The 17,592-nt window shown below is 50.0% G+C and overlaps 1 protein-coding gene across 2 annotated transcripts in view; it reads right to left on the bottom strand.

The window, feature by feature from the left end:
- Window positions 1–16,704, bottom strand: part of WNT7B (Wnt family member 7B) — an 89,355-nt gene extending 72,651 nt beyond the window's left edge. Inside the window, exon 1 of one of the 2 annotated variants that reach the window (XM_059472390.1) lies at window positions 16,613–16,704. In XM_059472390.1, coding sequence (XP_059328373.1) covers window positions 16,613–16,683 — 71 coding nt within the window. In that variant the 5' untranslated portion in view covers window positions 16,684–16,704. Of the gene's footprint in view, window positions 1–9,884; window positions 9,968–16,612 lie in introns of those variants that run through there. The other variant, XM_059472391.1, reaches the window with a different exon arrangement.
- Window positions 16,705–17,592: the final 888 nt, after the last annotated feature.

The following is a 17,592-nucleotide window of genomic DNA, read 5'->3' as shown; positions in this document are numbered from 1 at the left end:
CACATGCTTGTTTTAAGTGCATTCCTTAAAAGTGAGTATTTACACCAAGGGGAGACCTTGGCTCTGCTCTGAAGCGTGCCAGCATTTGGGGGTTACAAACAAAGGAGCATGCTGTTGTTTCTGAATCCTGTCCTGCACCTCCACACCCTTGGCACAGCTTGCATTCTGTGTTCCTGGTTAATGGACATCCCTGAACTTGCAACTCTCCATCCACAGCTTTTCCAACCACCCAGTGCAGCCTACAAGAGTCCCAAAGAGACAGACAAGCCTGGAAAACTTCCTGGCTGTCAATTTTCAAAATGTTTTGCCCTTTTTCTCCAAAGAGAGCACAAAGCCACAGTGAGGTGCAGACTTTATGGCTTCCAGAGTGCTCTGACCATGAATACAGCATAGGGACATTAAAGTCAGTGTCCAGGTGAGGCTATGCCACACACATCACCTCTGCATCTCTCCTGGCCTTCTCACCTCCCCTGCTCTCTTTCATCCTCAGTTCAAGGTGTCAAACCTGACCTCAACACAACAATTAGAGGATCATGGCCTAGCAAGAGAAGGCAGAACAAGCCTCTGCCTCAGCTGCAGAGCTTCTCTGGAACAATGGAGATCACAAACCACATTACAAAGCTCTGTGCCTAGAAGTAAGTTACTCTCGGTCGAAAGGATCTGTCTAGGGGACAAATTTTTAGAGATTAGCCTAATCCAGAGTCTGATGACCTGTAGGTCATAGTGCAAGAACTTCCTCTTTGATACATCTTTTACAACATAACCAGAGTGACATTAACAACAATAACCTGACCCCATCTCTCCCCTCAGGAGCACCTACCCTGGGCAGAGCTCCCCAGAGACAGAGCAGGCAGGGGAACAAAAGACTCCAGGGAGTCTACTATGGATGTGCCAGTCTGATTATTGTGGGCAGTGCCAATGAAAAAAAGCTAACCAAAAACTGTTAAGCTAGTTGATATACCCTTTAGGCCATGGGAGTGGAGAAAAAGGAATTCTCTGTGAATCAGAAGCCATATTTATTTGTGCTTCCACCCTCAGCCCTCTTGATAGCGTCAAAGTCCACTGGGTTTGAAGCTACCCTGGGAGCTTTAGCAGCAGTCCACAGCAGCAGGGAAGGGATTTAAGTCTCATCCTTTACTTCTTGCTCACTGTGCTGCAGCAGAGCTGTTCTCCATCCAGCAAAACCATCTTCTTCTTTAAGGCCCAGCACAACAGATCTGATTCAGGAATGCTTCCCTTCCTCTTCATTCCCCTTGAATTTCTCACCCTGAGTCACCGGACTACAATATAACTTTAATGTGGAAAGTTTTGTGGGTACGTTTTGTTTTCTTTTTAACTTCAGAAAAGAAAAGGTACAACCAGAGGGGGAAAAAAAGTGTCCCATGGTTGAGAGGACTCTTTTGACCAAGGAGTCACATGGCTCCCTGGCCAGCAGCCAAAGGAGTCATGAGAGATGCAGCCATTCTCCTCAGCACTCCCTTAACCGTGTCCTGTCTGTGCCCAGCACTCCAGCCCCGAGGCCAGCAGCTCTCCATGCTGCCCACAGTGGCTGTCTGGAAGGAGGAGGCGCTGTCAGAAGTGATGCTCCTGACTTTGGTGAGCAGCCCTGAGCTCTCCCCAAGGCCATGCTGGTGGTGAAGAGGGCGATGGTGACGCCGCGTTTCGGTGAGTGCAGCAGCATCGCCTTTGTGCTTGTGGTCAGAGAGAGAGTCACTGAAAGTCATGACGCAGCACTTACGCTGCGTTTTCTCTTTCCAAAGTGCTGCGGCAGCTCTTGCTCTCCTGCCCCTCCCCTACTTTCAAGCCTTGCCAGTGCTGTTATTGCCCTATTAAAGCTGTGGGAAACTGAGGCAGGCAGCAGTCACGATACTGCTATTCAGCATCTCAGACATCGGCTCACTCTCGGACCGCTCCTATCTTCATCTCAGTGCGAAACCCACCATGGGAAAGTGCAGTGTTTAGAGGGACTGGCCCTGGCCGGGGTCCAGATCAATCAGAGATGTGCTTGGGCTTTTTCAGATGCTTTCCTGCCTAGCTGCCAGGAATGCCAGGACTGGTGCTGGCCCTGCACGTCCGTACGGCTCTGCTGGGTGCTGCAACTGCTGCACTCTGCCCCACGAGTGAGGGAAATTATCCTTGCCCAATTCACTTGCATACTGGTAGGATTAATTCACTTACAACCCCTGATGAAAGAAATTATTATTAAATAGTAGTCACATTTGATAATTATGTCTCACTTCAACCAGACTAGTAAGGTGCATATTACATCCGGTCCCAGTGTTGCAGCACTTCAAAATTTTTAATTGGATACAAGTCAAAACATTTCTCAGGTCCTGCCTGCATGCAGACAGTGGTTTATATCTTTCTAGCTCATGCTTACTTCCAGCTTTGGGCTTCTCTGCAATACTTCACATGCAACAGCAAATGCTTCAAGGCTTTTAATTTATTTCTCTCCTCAAAAAATTAAATAAGGTTTTGAATTTATGTCTGGTCTTGTTGATTCCAAAGGCCATAATTCTTTCAGTGGCCCATGGAACTGATTTGGGGGTTTGTCTGGCATGGCCTCCTACTAATATTGTCTTCACTGTATGTTCTTGCTAACCATGGCCAGATTCCCTACAAATTGCATAAAACAGCAGCCTGGGTCAAGGCTAAATTCAAATGGATACTGTAAGGACAAGGCTGGTGCTGACTTTCTGTTTGGTACTCTTTTTGATTGCACTGGAGTCACTCCCTTGACTGCAGCAGAGTCACTCCTGCTTTATTAGCTTGCTGAGCTGTGGATATGGCCTCAGGGCAGAGAAGCTTTAGGCCCATAAAGCTTAAAAGACAAAAGGTAAGATCTTCCCAAAATTCTACACAGTGATGGCCATCCAGAAAGAAATTATTTTGAATACCTTTGCTGTGCATTCCAAGTAAGTGCTGGTGGAGACCCAGCTTACCTGCATTACTTTTTGCATCACAAATCAGTAAAGTCCATACAGTTCCATCACCTTTGAAAATGGTGTCACTGCCTGTAACAGTGTGGCCCTACCTCAGATAAAACATTTGGGATGTGCAGGGACCAGTGGACCTGGTGCCACTACACAGGGGAAATTCTTCTGTCACTTATCAAACTCCTAACCCTCACTTTTTCCCTCACTTGCACACTTGCCTTACCACTGGATGTCTTTTTTCTCCTTATTAGGAACTCAGGGTGAAATCTGAGCCTTGGACAAAGAGCTGGAACAAAGACTGCCACCACGATGATTAAGTGGGATTTTTGCATAAACACGAAGTTTATCCTTTTTCAAGGGAAATCTGATCCACAGGCATAGGCTGAAACAAAAATAAATGTTCGAAACTGTAACAGTGATACGGGTACAAACTGTATGCGCTATTAAAATTATTTCCAGAAAAGAAAGATACAATAACTCTCTGATTTACTCTGTCTTGAGATTTTCTAGAGGAGATATGATTTGCTGAAAAATAATTAGTAGGTGATAATCATCTTATTATCAGATCCCAGTGGAATAAATATGTTTTTATGATGAGAGCAACTATTTGGCCTTAACTTCAGTAAAACTGCCCATACTCTATTAGAACTGAATAAGGCAGCAAACTTTCAGCTCCATCCAGAAAACTGACTTTTAGAAAGAAAGCCCAAGAGGGAAGCATAGGAAAAAAACTCAGTTTGTTATCTAAAGGTTTGTCCTAAAAACATTTTGGCAGTAATGGAAGGGAGAAGTCACAGAAATGCATACGGACAGAAAAACCTACTGCTCAAATGTTTAAGTCTCTGTATCTAGAATTTTTTTCCATTTCTACTAATGCAGAATTTGCTATGTTCCTTAGGCATGTATTGTAGCAAATGCAAATACATAGGAATTGTCTTAGCAAGAAGTTAACAGCAAGTCCTATGCAGCTATCCACAAGGGCGAGAAAATAAATCTTTCTACATTTGGGGGAGGATTGAAAGGATGGCAAAAGAGGAGAGGGTTCTAACAACCCTTACAAGGCTGAAATACATTCTCCAGAAGCCAATTCCTTGGCTTTTCTTCCAGAGTACTCCTGTGCCTACACTCCTGGACTTTTCTTACCCTCCTGCATAATTCTGGGCTTGTAAATTCTGAAGCTTTTGGTGGCAAGTTTCTTTAGCTCATTGACAGGGTGTTCACATGTGCGTGGCACAATTCCAGAATAAAAAAGTCATGGAGATCTTGCTTTTCTGTCATGGTTCTCACTGAGAGAGGCCTGTCTGATTCTCATAGACCCCTTCCACACAAAGTTTTACTGTGCCACTATGCAAGTTCCATACCTGGGGGAGGTTGGAGAGATGCTCTACAGAAAGGCAGTGGAGCATCAAGGGGGAAAGAGCAAAAATAATGAGAAGAACCAAACAGACAGGTGAACCTGTATTGCAAAAATTCATCTCTCAGGTAATTAACAGGCAGACATGCTTTGCCAGCAGCCATGAAAGGCACTGGTGAGAGTCCACTGAGGGTAGAGCAACATGCAAAAGTTGTGGGCTGAAGAAACTGGGCTTGCAACATTAACCAATTCTGTAACTCTTCGTGTCAGCATACCTGTAGAACTCCTTTGATCTACAGCTGGTCCTAGGTTTTTGTTGCTTGGGGTAACTTGGGAGGACTAGAGGGTCAAACTGTGTTTTGGGGTCAGGAGGCTCTCTCACTGCATTTCAGCCCCAATTACACAATCCCAAGCACTGACAAAGTGGATGCCACCATTCTACCCTCAGCATGCCACATTGCCAGGTATACAAGGTGCTTTTACCATTGCAAAAAAAGGGTTTTGTCAGTCTAACTGTATAATTGCTCCTCATTTTGTTTAGCTCTTTAACACCTTATTTGAAAGACTCTCTTCTGAGGGATTAGCCTTGTTGGGTGTTTAATATGCATTAAATCTGTATTCATCCTTACCTATTCATCTGAACATTTCATATTGCTTTTTACCTACTTTTTATTCTATGTTAGTAATATAATATATGTAGTAATTCCATGCTGTCATCCTACACATTCTGGATGCTGCCACTTTTCCTTATAATTTCTAAAGTAATTATTTTTCTTGCAACTTCAAGGTGTATTAAACATCTGATTATTCCTGGAACTGATTGTTGCAAAGGATTGAGAGAGTTTCTTTCATCCAAATGCATTTGGATTCAAGGATATTCAGGACTTCAGTGCTAGATCTAGACCTTGGCAGGAAAGGAGTGGCCAGTCCCAGATTCACCAGGCTCTCTGATTTTAGACAGGGAATTTTATTCTGGGTCTCACAGTGAAATGCTGGACTTTGCCTCCTAGACCTACCAAGAAATCATATCACAATCATTCTCCCATCTTTGTGTAGCTGCTTCAATACATGGAAATTTCCTGTGCCAGGCACATAAGCCAAGCTTATGGCAGTCCAGCATAAAAATATCCTTTATCTTTCTCTTTTCTGCTGAGCAAAAGCATTAGCTTTAGATGAGCCTGAAAATACTTGATACTCTTTGAAGATTGACCTGTTCTTTCTATATGCAAACACATCTTTGAGGGATGGTAAAGTGGAAGGAAGTCCTATTACAAATCCTCTTACAGACAATCATTATTACAGTATCACATAAAAGGAGAATATAACAGCAGAGCTCTCTTTGGGCATTGTACACTGCATAACTAGAGGCTGAGAGAGCAAGCTTCCCCTGAAGCCTCAGTTATAAAATGAACAAGGTGCAAAAGCAGGGAAATGATTTACGCTGCAGCTCAGTGACTGAGCCAGAGACAACCCCATCCCCACAACGGGCAGCTTAATCACAGAATTTGATCCTGCCCTGCTCTAACCAGGATGGGAAGAGTGGGCCAGCCTGTGTAACTGTGACTGCACCAGCTAAAGGGGGAGCATCAGTCAGGCTGGCTGGCATTGCTATGAAGCTGTGCCCACTATGCCCTTGAAGGCTCTGCCTCCTAGAGCAGCTGGGTTTTTCTCTGCATGTGCAGCTCCCTCCAGCACTGATGGATTAAGAAGCAAACTCCAGGGACTCTCTCCAGCAGTCCTAATCTTTAGGGATTAGGCATGACCACTTTCCTGTAGGCATATGAACAATCTGCATCCCTTATAATCTTCTTCCCACAAGTGCTGAGGAGCCCTGTTGTTAAGGATACGGAATTGTAAGGATGTGGAAGCACCAGCAGAACAAACACAAAACTTGCAGAGGATTTTACTTCCTCTACATTTCCTAACCAAGCAGTGATAGCTACTCACCAATATAAATGATTTGCTGTGCTATGCTGTTAGAAAATGTATCTGCTTTGAACATTTGTGCTGCTATTACTACATACACACACACTCTCTTAAGAGTTGTTCCAAATCACTTCATAGCAAATAACTGAATTAACTGTATCTATGTGCCAGCAGATAATCCCCAAATAAGCTTTTTCAGAACTGTCTCTCATGTTGCTGGTGAATGCATCCTGCACTAAATAAGATGAACAGTGAAAGGGGAGCACCAATGGAAAACCAATGAGCACCATCTTTAGAAGCAGCTGAATATGTGAATGTGTACAGACACTGGCACACTCTCACATGCACTGCAAGAAACAGTGCCAGTGTTCTGCACAATCCTGGCGTTTAGACATTTATGCTAATTACACTGATATTATTTAATGGCAGCTTTATACTTTAAATATTTCATTGGATTACCAAAATAAGTCCAGCATTAAAATGCATCTGCTATTGGAGCCACACTCAGTTTTCTTTTTCAGAGAGGCAGACACTAATTTCTTCTGGCTGTAAAAATGTTCACAGTGCCTCATCAGGCCAGAGGTTACCAGGCAAGCACACTGAAGAAGATGACTTTATCAGATAGCACACTTACAATACAGAAATCAATTTTATAAAGGAATCGGATTTTAAATTAAGTTTGGATGTAGCTGACCATAACTTAACCTCCTTTCCAGCTATTGCACAAAAAAAACCTGAGGCGTGGTGCCCATTTCATTTCATTTCACCATTGCCTTTTCCATTCAGAAAAATCTGATGGGATTTTTGCTTGACGAGTTTTCTCACAGAATAACCGGGCATTATCCCATCTCCCCCGGCCTGCATTCCCTGCACCAAGAGAGACGGAGCACTCCACTTGCTTGCCCGCTGAAACTCACCCCCTCTGTCCCTGAAGGAGCAGCAATGCAGAAGCCAAGGAGTCGTTCCCACAGCTAAAAGATGATGGAGATCTCGGGGAAAATTAACATAACCATTGGCAATCCCTGAGAGCTCACCAAAGAGCAGCTTGGGAAGCATCCTCCCCTCTGGAGAGCGAGGCTAGCAGAGACACCAGCAGATAATGCTCCAACAAGACTCTACCATGCTTTAATCTTCAAAAGCTACCATTAGTAAGCCAGAGAAGTATATTTCCCCACCAGACAAACACCGCAAGTAGCTACTCTCCATTAAGCGCTGCAATAACTCCTCTTTCTTTTCACTTCGTACGGGGAGTGAGGCAGCGCCGCGGCTCTCCCGCCTGTCCCCGCTCTCTGGGAGGGATGGGGGGACACTCTGGAAAAGGAGCAAGTGTTGCTGGTGCCAGGGGTGGCACGGAGGAGAAGCAGAGGGGGGGGTCGGGTCCCGGGCACCCTGATCCCAGCGGAGCACGCTGTTTTCCCCCCGGGAAAGCAGCCGGCTCCGTCCCTCCGGAGTGATGGATGGAGGGAGGTGGGCGTCGCTTTGGGGGCTCCGCTTTGTTGCGTTTCACCTCCTGATCCCTTTCGCTTCTGCTCTGCTGGGCTGCAATAGCCACCTCGGCTCCAGCCCCGCGGGTCCAGCTCCCCGTGACCTGCCGCGGAGGGGATGAACCGGGGACGGCCCAGGGAAAGGCGAGAGAGCATTATTTATCCACCACAACTTCTCATTGTCGCGGGGCAGCGCTCAAAAGATCCACAAGCAGTTGGCTTTAAATAAAGCAGGCATTGCTTCCCTTGTATTTCCCCTCAGCAGTCGCCTTAGTATTATTATTATACTTCTATAGCTTTTGCTTTCGGACCTTATAATTATGTCACACAGCAAGGGAAACCGCCAGCATCCCAGCATCTGGTGTGCGGTTGCAAACTTTTGTTTTAAGATTTGAACTATTTATAGAAGGAAAACTTTGTAGGATAGTAATTTCCTACGGTTTTGAGAAAAATATGGCTACGCTTATATTAAAAGGGTGTATTTATTTATTTATTACGACTCCTTCCTCCTGTATAAAAAAAATAATAACCACAAAAAAAACCCCAACCAACCAAAGATAGCACGGCGAGCTTTTTTACAAGCCATCGGTCACCTACGCAGCAGACATTTCCCTCCTGTGAACAGAACCAGGCAGCTCTGGTTGAATCAATCTAACGTGCTTCCATAAATCTGAGTGCTTTTAAAAATCGGTGGCCAAGACATGTGCATTTCATTAAGAATTAAGAATGTAGAAATAGGCTTTTAGTTTCTTTTTATGGGCGTGTTTATTCCCACTTTTCTCCCACAGCAGTGGGATATGTTTTTTTCCACAGCCCACAGAAAGCAGACGGACACACACAGGGAGGAACACACGCACACGTGCTTGTTCCTGTGCATGTGCTCCTGTGAGCACGTACAGAGGAAAAAAATCCCAAATATATATAAATCCACGTACAGTTTGGGGATAGAACCTCAAAATCGCATCCTTCGGGGCACAAAAAACTGAGGTCGGCTTGAGGGTAGGAGAGTAGGGAAATCCGTCCGGCCCCGGCAGCCGAGATAAACGCGGGGCCGGGGATGCCGGGCCGGGGTTCCCCACCCCCGAGCGGGGTGCACCCCTGTGCCGCAGCCCCGGCAGCCCGGGCAGGCTCCGAACCGCCCCGGAGCGCCCCCGGGCCCGACCCCCGCGTCCCGGCACTCTTGCCCCGGGGCTGGGGGGATGCCCAAGGGAGGGAGGGAGAGAGAAGGCTCCCCGATTTCACAGCGGCTCCCTCCGCCGGGTACCTGCCGCCGCAGCGCCCTCCTCTCCGCACGGCTCTGCTCCGGAGCGCAGGAGAACAGAAGCCCTTGGCGGGTCCCCGGCAGCCCCTCCGGGCTCCGGCTGCGCTCCCGGACTGGACCCCGGCCCAGCACCCCCGCCAACCTGCCCCGGAGGCACTGAGACCTGCCGGGGACCTGCAGCTGAACGGCGGCGGACACTCTCTGCGCAGCCCTCACGGACTAGCCCAGCCGCTTCTTATCCCCCGCAACGATAGATACAGATATAGATATTAAAAAAAGAGACCGAAATTCCTCGCAGTCCCACCCACCGACTCTCATTTCCCCCACCCCTACCTCCACCCCCTTCCTCACAAGGAAAAAGTCCTGGAGCCAGCTCTAACTGCGGCGCTGGAGATCCCTCCGGAGCGAAAGCAGCCGGCCGGCGAGCAGGGCACGGCTGCGGCAGCCCCGCGCTCCCCGGGACCTCCGCGCACGAACAGCCTTCCCCCGGCGGGCGCGAAGCGATGCCCATCTCCGGTTTGGCGGGAGGAGGAGTCGGGGTCGGAGTCCCCAGGGGAGACGCCGGCCGCTCCGCGTCCCGTTGCCCCGCCGCCCTCCCAGGTGCGCCGCCCCCGCTGCGGGCACGCCGGGCCCCGGCCTCGCCGGCGGGGCAGCCCCGGGAGTTACCTGGCGGTGCGTCCCTTCCCCCGGCGGGGTCCGACCAGCAGCGCCAGCACCGCCACCGGCGCGGCGTCTCCTCCTCCTCCTCCTCCGCCGCCACCGCCACCACGCACCTCACCACCACGCACCGCACGGAGCTGCCGCCCGTGCTGGCTTCTCCCGGCTCCCTCTGCTCGCTCTGCGCATTGCCCCTAGGTAGCTGCTAGCGGGGGCATTGCAAACAGTATTTGGAAAAAAAAAAAAAAAAAATCTGGATCACTTACAGGTAACTCCCACTGGTAAGGATGAGGAAAATCTGAGGGTAATACACTGAGAGTAACACACTGCGAGATGAAAAAAGGATCATGGCTGAATCCCGTTTACACTCTTGAGTTCGCTTCCTTGATTATTCCTTTCTGGCCCCCCCTGGTCGTAATTCCCCACCCTTTTTGGTGTCAGCTGTGGCTTGAATCTGAGTTGGAATCCAGTCCCTTGGGCTTGGGGGGGCTTTGTCTGTTTGTTTGTTTGTTTGTTTGTATTGTTGTGTGTAGTATTCCCCTGGTGCTAATGCTGCTCCCTGTGCAGAGTGTGTGCTGCTGCTGTTGCTGCTCTCGCTGCTGCTGCTGCCTCTGGGCTCCTGCCTGTCATGTCTCAGTGGTTGGAAGTTGTTACAGTGGGTTCTCGTGTCGGAATGAGGATGGTTTAAGGGATTTGGATGGCAGAAAGTGCCTCTCTCTCTCTCTCACCCTCTCTCTCTGTAACTCTCCTGAGGCCCGGGGCTGCCATTGGGCAGTCAGTCACTGCAATCCGCCTACTTTTTTCTCTCCCTCTCCTTTTTTTTTTTTTTTTTTTTTTTTCCTAGGGGAGGATGACAATGGAAAGACACTGATCTAGCCGGGGCTGCAATGAATCCGTGCTCCCTGGCTGAGCCCTCTCCGTACGCCTCGCCCGACAAGGGCTCATTCCTCGCCCCGTGGGGCATTTTTAACTCCCCCTTACCAGCTCTCGGCGGGCTGAGAGCTCCCTGCTTCTGCCGTGGCACCCTTAGCTCGCCCTGTGAGAGGCTGAACGAGCCTCCAGCCCCACTCTCGGCTAATTGCTTTATTGCTGTCCCGGTTCCACCGAAGGGTTCCGCCTTCCCTCCAGCCTCGGCGGGGCTTTGGCTCTTGTCGTCCCCCCGATGTTAAAAGTTAGGCTTCGATTTCAGGAGCAACGTCAAGAAAAAAGGGAACATATATGTAGTCATAGCCTGGCTGAGTGAGAAATAAAGACATGCACACACACTCGCGGCTTCCTGGCGAGATTGGGTTTCGGGAAAGGACCAGCGCGGAGCAGCCGCTGTAGGGAGCGAGCGGGGGGCGGCTGCCGGCGGCTCCCGGCTCCCCACACCTCTCGCCTCCCCCGCAGGAAGAGCTTTCCTCTCCGCTCTTCCCTCTGCTTCTCTCGTTTCCGAGAAGATGCCAGTCCGGAGAGGCGTTTCCCGGCAGGTTTGTCGCCTCTCCCCCGCCTTCCCCCTGAGCCGAGCGATTCCTGCCCCTTGGCACCGCGGCAAAGAGATGCTCGACCCTTCCCGCTCCGGCGGGCCCGAGCCCTGAGCCCTGAGCAGCCCCGGGCGTGCAGGAGACATCGCTTTTCCTCTGCATTGTTGGGTGTCTGTCCTTGATTTCGGAAGTGCTGAGAGCGATGGTGAAATACGTGCGCTGCGGATACCGGGGCTGGGCGTTGAAAACGAACCCCGAAAAATAAGCGGCCACAGAAGGCGCTTGAACTGAAATGCAGCTGAAACGAACAAGAACCAGACTCCGAAGTGTCCTCGGTCTGTAAATGTTCGTCTCAGGTTAATTGGCTATTGACCGAAGGAGATGTCTTGGTGTTACCGAACGCCCTGGTAACACCTCCTCCAGTTCACCAGCCCCAGAACATGGGTGCAGCTGTCCCAGCGACACAACGAAATATGCCCTCAGATGGACTGGGAATGGCAGAACTGGTGCCAAAACGTTGTATGCCGCTCGATATGCGATAAAAATCTTCTCGGGGTTTGGTTGCTTTAACCACTCATCTGCAAGCTCAGCACAGAGGTTGGGGCAGTCAATGTCCTTTCGAGAAACGCTGATCTCGATTAACAAGAGACCGAAGCTTAATCCTTTCAACGATTATTTACATCCCCGAACCGTCTTGTTTATAATTATTTCAGATTCTAAAATGGACGTATTTATACTTCTCTAAGTGTGCATACAAGTCTATATATAGAGTTAGAGATGTATATCTCCTCAGTGCCCTTTTCCCTGCTAGACATGCGGCTGGGGCAACTCTGCTGAGCGTGAAAGCAGGAGAACGAGAAGCCACTTGGAATGTTTTATTTCTAGCATTTGTCCCGCCTCGGATAGGTGTTTTAAATGTGAGTCTGCTTTTAAAGATGTGCCTGGGAGGGAAAGGAGAGGGACAGCGAACTGTAAAAATGCAAATAAAAGTTGGCACCGGAAAACTTCGGACTGGTGCTGGCAGAGTTTGACCCACTCCACCTGAAATGAAGACGGTTTGCCAATTTCCATCATTTTCAGGTCGAAACTGACTTTATCCACAGATGCGCTGTGTAGAGGAAGAAAAGTCGTATAAAGAAATCAAACCGTGCAGTTTTCTTTTCCAGGAGTTAATTTTTATTCTAAAACCACGGGCCGGTTATTATGGCGAAAAATTATTGATGCTGAATGATGATGATGAGGAGGAGGATGAAGATTATGACGATGATGATGAGAATAACGTTGCAAATTCCATCCAAATGGTTTCTATACATATATCAGCGAGTACCACACTCATTTTGTTGATTGAAGACGGAAATATTCCCTTCAATAAAACGTCACGCTGGAAAGGAGGTGTTGTCGGCAACGTCTTAGACGGGCACTTCAGCATCTGTCGCTCCTTTTCCCAGAAACAGCTGTGTTTTGGACAAAATGGGGCAGAATTACACTGAAATAGTTGCCGACACTATAGTCGGGCGGGCACTAATAAAGTATTTGCTTTATTGTTGTTGTTCTTTAATCCCCTATTATCTGTCTATTCCCAGCCCCGGATTCTTTTTTACCCCAAGCCTGGGGAGCGCCCGGCTGAAGGGCACGTCGGAAGCCGGGAAGATGCGCCAGGTGAAGAACACACCGGGTCCTTTCTGGGCGGAACCGGGCGTTTGTTGTATCTCATCGAGCCCAGTGCCGGGGGAAAGAAGGCAACAACGAGTCCCAGAATGAGCGGTGTCGGGGCGATGGGAGAGCAGGGAATGGGGCGGCGGCAGCACAACGACACCTGTCCATGGAGGGGCCGGGGAGCGATGTTCCCTCCTGCGGGACGGTGCCCGGCAGCGGCGCTCCGGGCAGGAATCCCGGGGTCTCCTGCCGGGGCCTCGCCGCCGCTCCCGGCGCTCCACGTGCTGCCGCCGTCGAGGCTGAGCTCCGGTCAATGCCTGCCCAGGGCCGGGGGGACAGGGCAGGCTCGGGCGGGCTCCCCGCGGCCGGACAGCCCCGCCGATGCCGAGGGCAGCAGGATTTCGTTGGCCTGTACCGCAAACGTCGCAAAGGCAAGGCGAACTTGGCCGCGGGGGAGGCGAGCGGGACCGGCTCTCACGCTCCCCGCCGCAGCATCCCCGGGAGCCCCGGGAAGCGGAGCGCCCCGGCCTTCCCAGAACCCCTTCCCAGAACGGGCCGGGGTCCCCGATGTCCGCATCCCTGCGCGCCCTCGGCTCGGATGGGCACGAAAGAAGCGTTCCTACCTCCCCTCAAAGGGTTGCCGACACCTTTCGCTACTCCCTCGGGCAGCATCAGCTCCCGCCGCCAGCATCCCTCTAATGTCATAGTGACCCTCTCTCCGCTGGAAAACGGGGATCTTCCCCGCTCCCTTTGGAGCTGCCCGGCTGTCACCTTTCTTTTCCTCCAGAATAAAGAGGAAAAGGGTGGGGATTGCCCCCATATTCTGGGTATTGCCCACGACTTCATCTTTCCAAAAGGCGCATCACTCATACCCAGAGCTTCCGCTGTTATTTGCATCTGTAGCACTGTAAATTTTTACTGCGGTAATTTTTAATTTCTGATGTATTTTATAATTAAAACGGTATCCGAATTAAGCGGTATCCGAATGCTCTGTGATCCTGGCAGGAAATATTTCTGTTTCAATCCTGCCTGAGGTCAATGTTTGATGTGACCTGCTGTCGCGGGGGGTTACATGAAGTCAGCAAGGCTGCAGATACTTAATGGTTCAGTGCCTGGAAACGTCTTCGACAGAAATATTAAGGGATGTTTCACCTCATCCCTGTTTCTCCAGCAATCTGGGGGACCGGAAATAGAAACGGGAACGACGGAAGATCCCCAGATCCCCTAGAGGAAGGACTGCTTGAGTGGGACCTGCTCTCTCCTCCTAACTGGAGGAGATAGTGGCTTCTTTATGGGATCCTGCATGCATCACCCCGGCCCGTCCAACAGCTTATGTATTGCGTTACTTTCTCTCCCATCGGTGTCATGTTTGCCACCGAAAATGGAGCTTTTAGCACGTTTTATTGAGACACGAAGACGTGCTCAGCAGCAAAAAAAAAAAAAAAAAAAAAAAAAAAAAAAAAACAAACCAAAAAACAAAAAACCCCCAACAACAACAACAAACAACCCTGCCAAGACTCCCGTTCTTGCCGTGGCTGACACGACGGCTCTCTCCTCCTTCCCGCTGAAAATCAACAGAATGTCCTGGAAGACATTTTATCCACCTTCACCTCCCCCTTTTCAAAGCAAAGAGTTCACCAGAAAAGGCATCATTACACCCAAAGGATATGGTTTCAACAAAATGGTAGTTCCAGTGGGTGATGAAAGAGGAAATAATTGCATCCCACATGCCTAGCCTTGAAGTAGCCCTGGATCTCAGAGCAAATTTCTCTGCTATTGTTCAGAGAAAGTGAAGTATCCTCATCGCCCTACAGGCATGGTGATGGATCTGATAGGGTTTCCGCAAGGGCTTTTACTGTTCCTGATGTCCGCTCAGTTTCACTTCCAGGCTCAGTGCGACAGCATTCTTGTGATTTTTGCTCTGAATCTCCTTCTAAAACAGCCAAAACCAATTTCGAAGACAGATCTGCCTTTCAGACTGCCCAATCCCCAGTTCCCTTCAGCCCCAGGGAAAGCAATAGCTGCACCATTGCCCTCATTTTGCAAAGCGTTTTCCTTGAGCTCGCCTGCCTCTGTGTGAAGGGTGTGCTCTACAAAGTCCTCACGCTATTGAAGTAGATTGGGTACCCTGTCATCCCTTCATTTATGGATACACAGCCCCAACAATTCACCACACATCTACACTCCCGGCAATCCGAGCCCAGAGGGGGACAGAGCCGACATCGCTACCACAGAGAGCGGCGCAGGTTCCCGGCCCCGCAAAGGTCAGAGCACTGAAAGGACCTGTCTGCAGCAGGCAGGATTTGGGGCTATCCCCGGGCTCAGCCGGCCCAGGGGCAGACAAGGGCTGCCCACGGGCTCAGGGCAGGGGCAGCGCGCAGGCCGTGCCCCCTCCGCACCCGCGCATCCCCCGCGGGCCAGCGCCCCGCTCCGCCGGCCACCGCGGCGGCACCTGCGGCTGCAGGGGCGGGCCGAGAGCCGTGCCAAAAACACCTAAATGAGCAAACGCAAAGGGATGCGATTCCCGAGAAACCCGCTGGGAACCCTCCGGGAAGCAGCCGGCTTCTTTCCAGGGTCTCGCCGGCACCCTGAAAACGGGACAGCTCTGCCCTTGCTGAGAGCCCCTGGAGGGCTGCACAGAGCCTGCCGCTCCTTTCTCACCGCCGAGGAGCCCAGTTTAATTCCTTCCCCGCGCTGTTTAACCTTAATCCTCGGCTCTGGCGCGCTCCCTCCCGCAGATTCCCTTCCTCTGGTCTCCCCCTCCTCCCGGCGCTGCTGACAGCGGGGACGTGGCCGCTCCTCGCTGCCCTCCCGCTCCGCTGCCCCGGCCGAGCTCCAGCCTGCCCCTTCTCTGGGGAATTCTCCCGTTCTCCTGCCTTTGGGAGCTGCCCTTTGGCTTCCCCGTATTGATTTCAAGGTGGGGAGCGAGCGTTTTTGGATTGCAACTCACCTTAAGTATTCTTGATCATTAAAAAAAAAAAAGCATAAAAAGTCCCGCAAAGACAGGATCTTTAAAGAGTTTGTAGTTCGACAGGTAAGGACTCGGCTGGGGCTCAGGAATGTGGAAATTCAACTCAAGTCAGCCTACTGCGACGAGCAATATTAATAAGGGCATACAGGCACTGGGGGGAGAGACAGAGGGAAAGAGGGCGAAACTTGGCAGCCAAAATAACCGCGTGCACCGATTGCGGTGATCAAACAGCGTGGAGCAAACAGCGGGCTCCCCGGAGCCCCCGCCGCACCCTGCAGGGCCCCGGGCCGGTCCCTGCGCCCGAGCCCGCTCGGCTTCCCGGGAGCCCCAGAGCAGAGGCAGCCGGACCAGTTGTCAAGTTAATTTCAACACGTCCTTGTGATGGATAGAAACGCAAATTGTGTCTAGGCCTGCATAAACCAAATCCCTGAGCGCAGGTTCAGAGCAGGGATTCCCCTCCTCCCGCCCCTTTCGCCTAATACCTCAGCCCTGCTCTATTGTCCCAGCAGCAGCGCCTGAGTTAACTCTGTCAGGCTGCCTTTTTCTTTCTCTTTTTTTTTTTTTTTTTTTTCCTCCGAGGGTACTGTAAGCCAGAGATAATATTTAAGTTCGCTTAAGCAGTACAAAATAAAAGGATCCGTCATCACCAGCGAGCGGCTCCCTGCAGGCTCGGGGCGGGCGGAGCGCCCCGGCCCGGGACCGGGGGAGACGGGACAGCCGTGCTTCGGGGGGCTGCCGGCGCTGGGACACCCGCAGGCGGAGAGACAAACAATATTCACATATTTTCCTTTTTTTTCTTTTTTTTTTTTTTTTTTTTTTTTAGCTCCTCTGCAGTATTTTGCTCCCAACTCCGCACTTAACGTGACCCAAAAGGCAAGGAGATTTGTCGTGCAGAAGGACTTACCCTAGCTTGACATAGATGACTCCAAAGCATAGAAACACGTAGAAAATCCACTTCCGAAAGTTTCTGTGCATGATCTAGAAAATGGACTGAGCCATAAAAATTGCACAAAAAGCCGAACTGATCTTGTCGATTAAATCCCAGTCAAGAGCATTGCTGAAGCTACCCAGGAGCAAAGCCGGCCGAGCTGCAAAAAGTCAACTCCGCGCAGATAGGCAGCTCTTCCCAGAGCCATGGTGACCGAAACCGGCTCCGATATTAAAGCTAAAGAGGAAGAAAAAACGGAAAGGGCCGCTCAAAACAGTAAAACAAAACCCCAAGACAGACAGTCTGAGGGAGAGAATGAGCAAGCACTGATCTTGATCAACTGCCTCATAGAGCCCTGAAGTTCAATCTGTTTTTACTTGTTCTGACTTCCTCAGGTAACACTACGTATCTTGCAATCTATGGCTCCAGGTAGGAGGATCTCTCTTTCTCCTTCTCTCTCTCTCTCTCTCTCTCTCTCTCTCTCTCTCTCTCTCTCCCGCTCTTCCCTCCACCCCGCATGTGTCAGGATCTAATACATATCTTATCTGTGTGTGCGTGTGCGAGCTGTGCGTGTGTTTGTGTTTCAAAAGGCATGTCCTTAAGCCGGGGTGTTGGGGAAAACACATGAAACGTATTCAATAAGGGAAATAAAGGACTCGTCCTCTCAAACCGAAGCATTTTTTCATTTCCTTTAGTATGGTAACGCGGCTGGATTTGCAATGTACGGACTTCACAAAAGAAACTGTTAAACTTTTCTAATTTTTTTCTTCGTCTTTTTTTTTTTTTTTTTTTTTTTTTTTTTTTTTTTTTTTTTTTTTTTTTTTTTCTTTCTAAACAAACAGAGGCAGGCTTTAATCCCCACTTGCTGGCAGCTGTATCCTAAAAAGCAACATGTGTCCAGACTACTTCTTCGGCCATTTGACCCTGCTGGACACAAATGTCTGCCACCAAATTTG

Source organism: Ammospiza nelsoni, chromosome 5 (assembly GCF_027579445.1).
Source record: "Ammospiza nelsoni isolate bAmmNel1 chromosome 5, bAmmNel1.pri, whole genome shotgun sequence".
NCBI classification, from domain to species: Eukaryota; Metazoa; Chordata; class Aves; order Passeriformes; family Passerellidae; genus Ammospiza; species Ammospiza nelsoni.
This window is presented reverse-complemented; position numbering and strand designations above follow the sequence as displayed.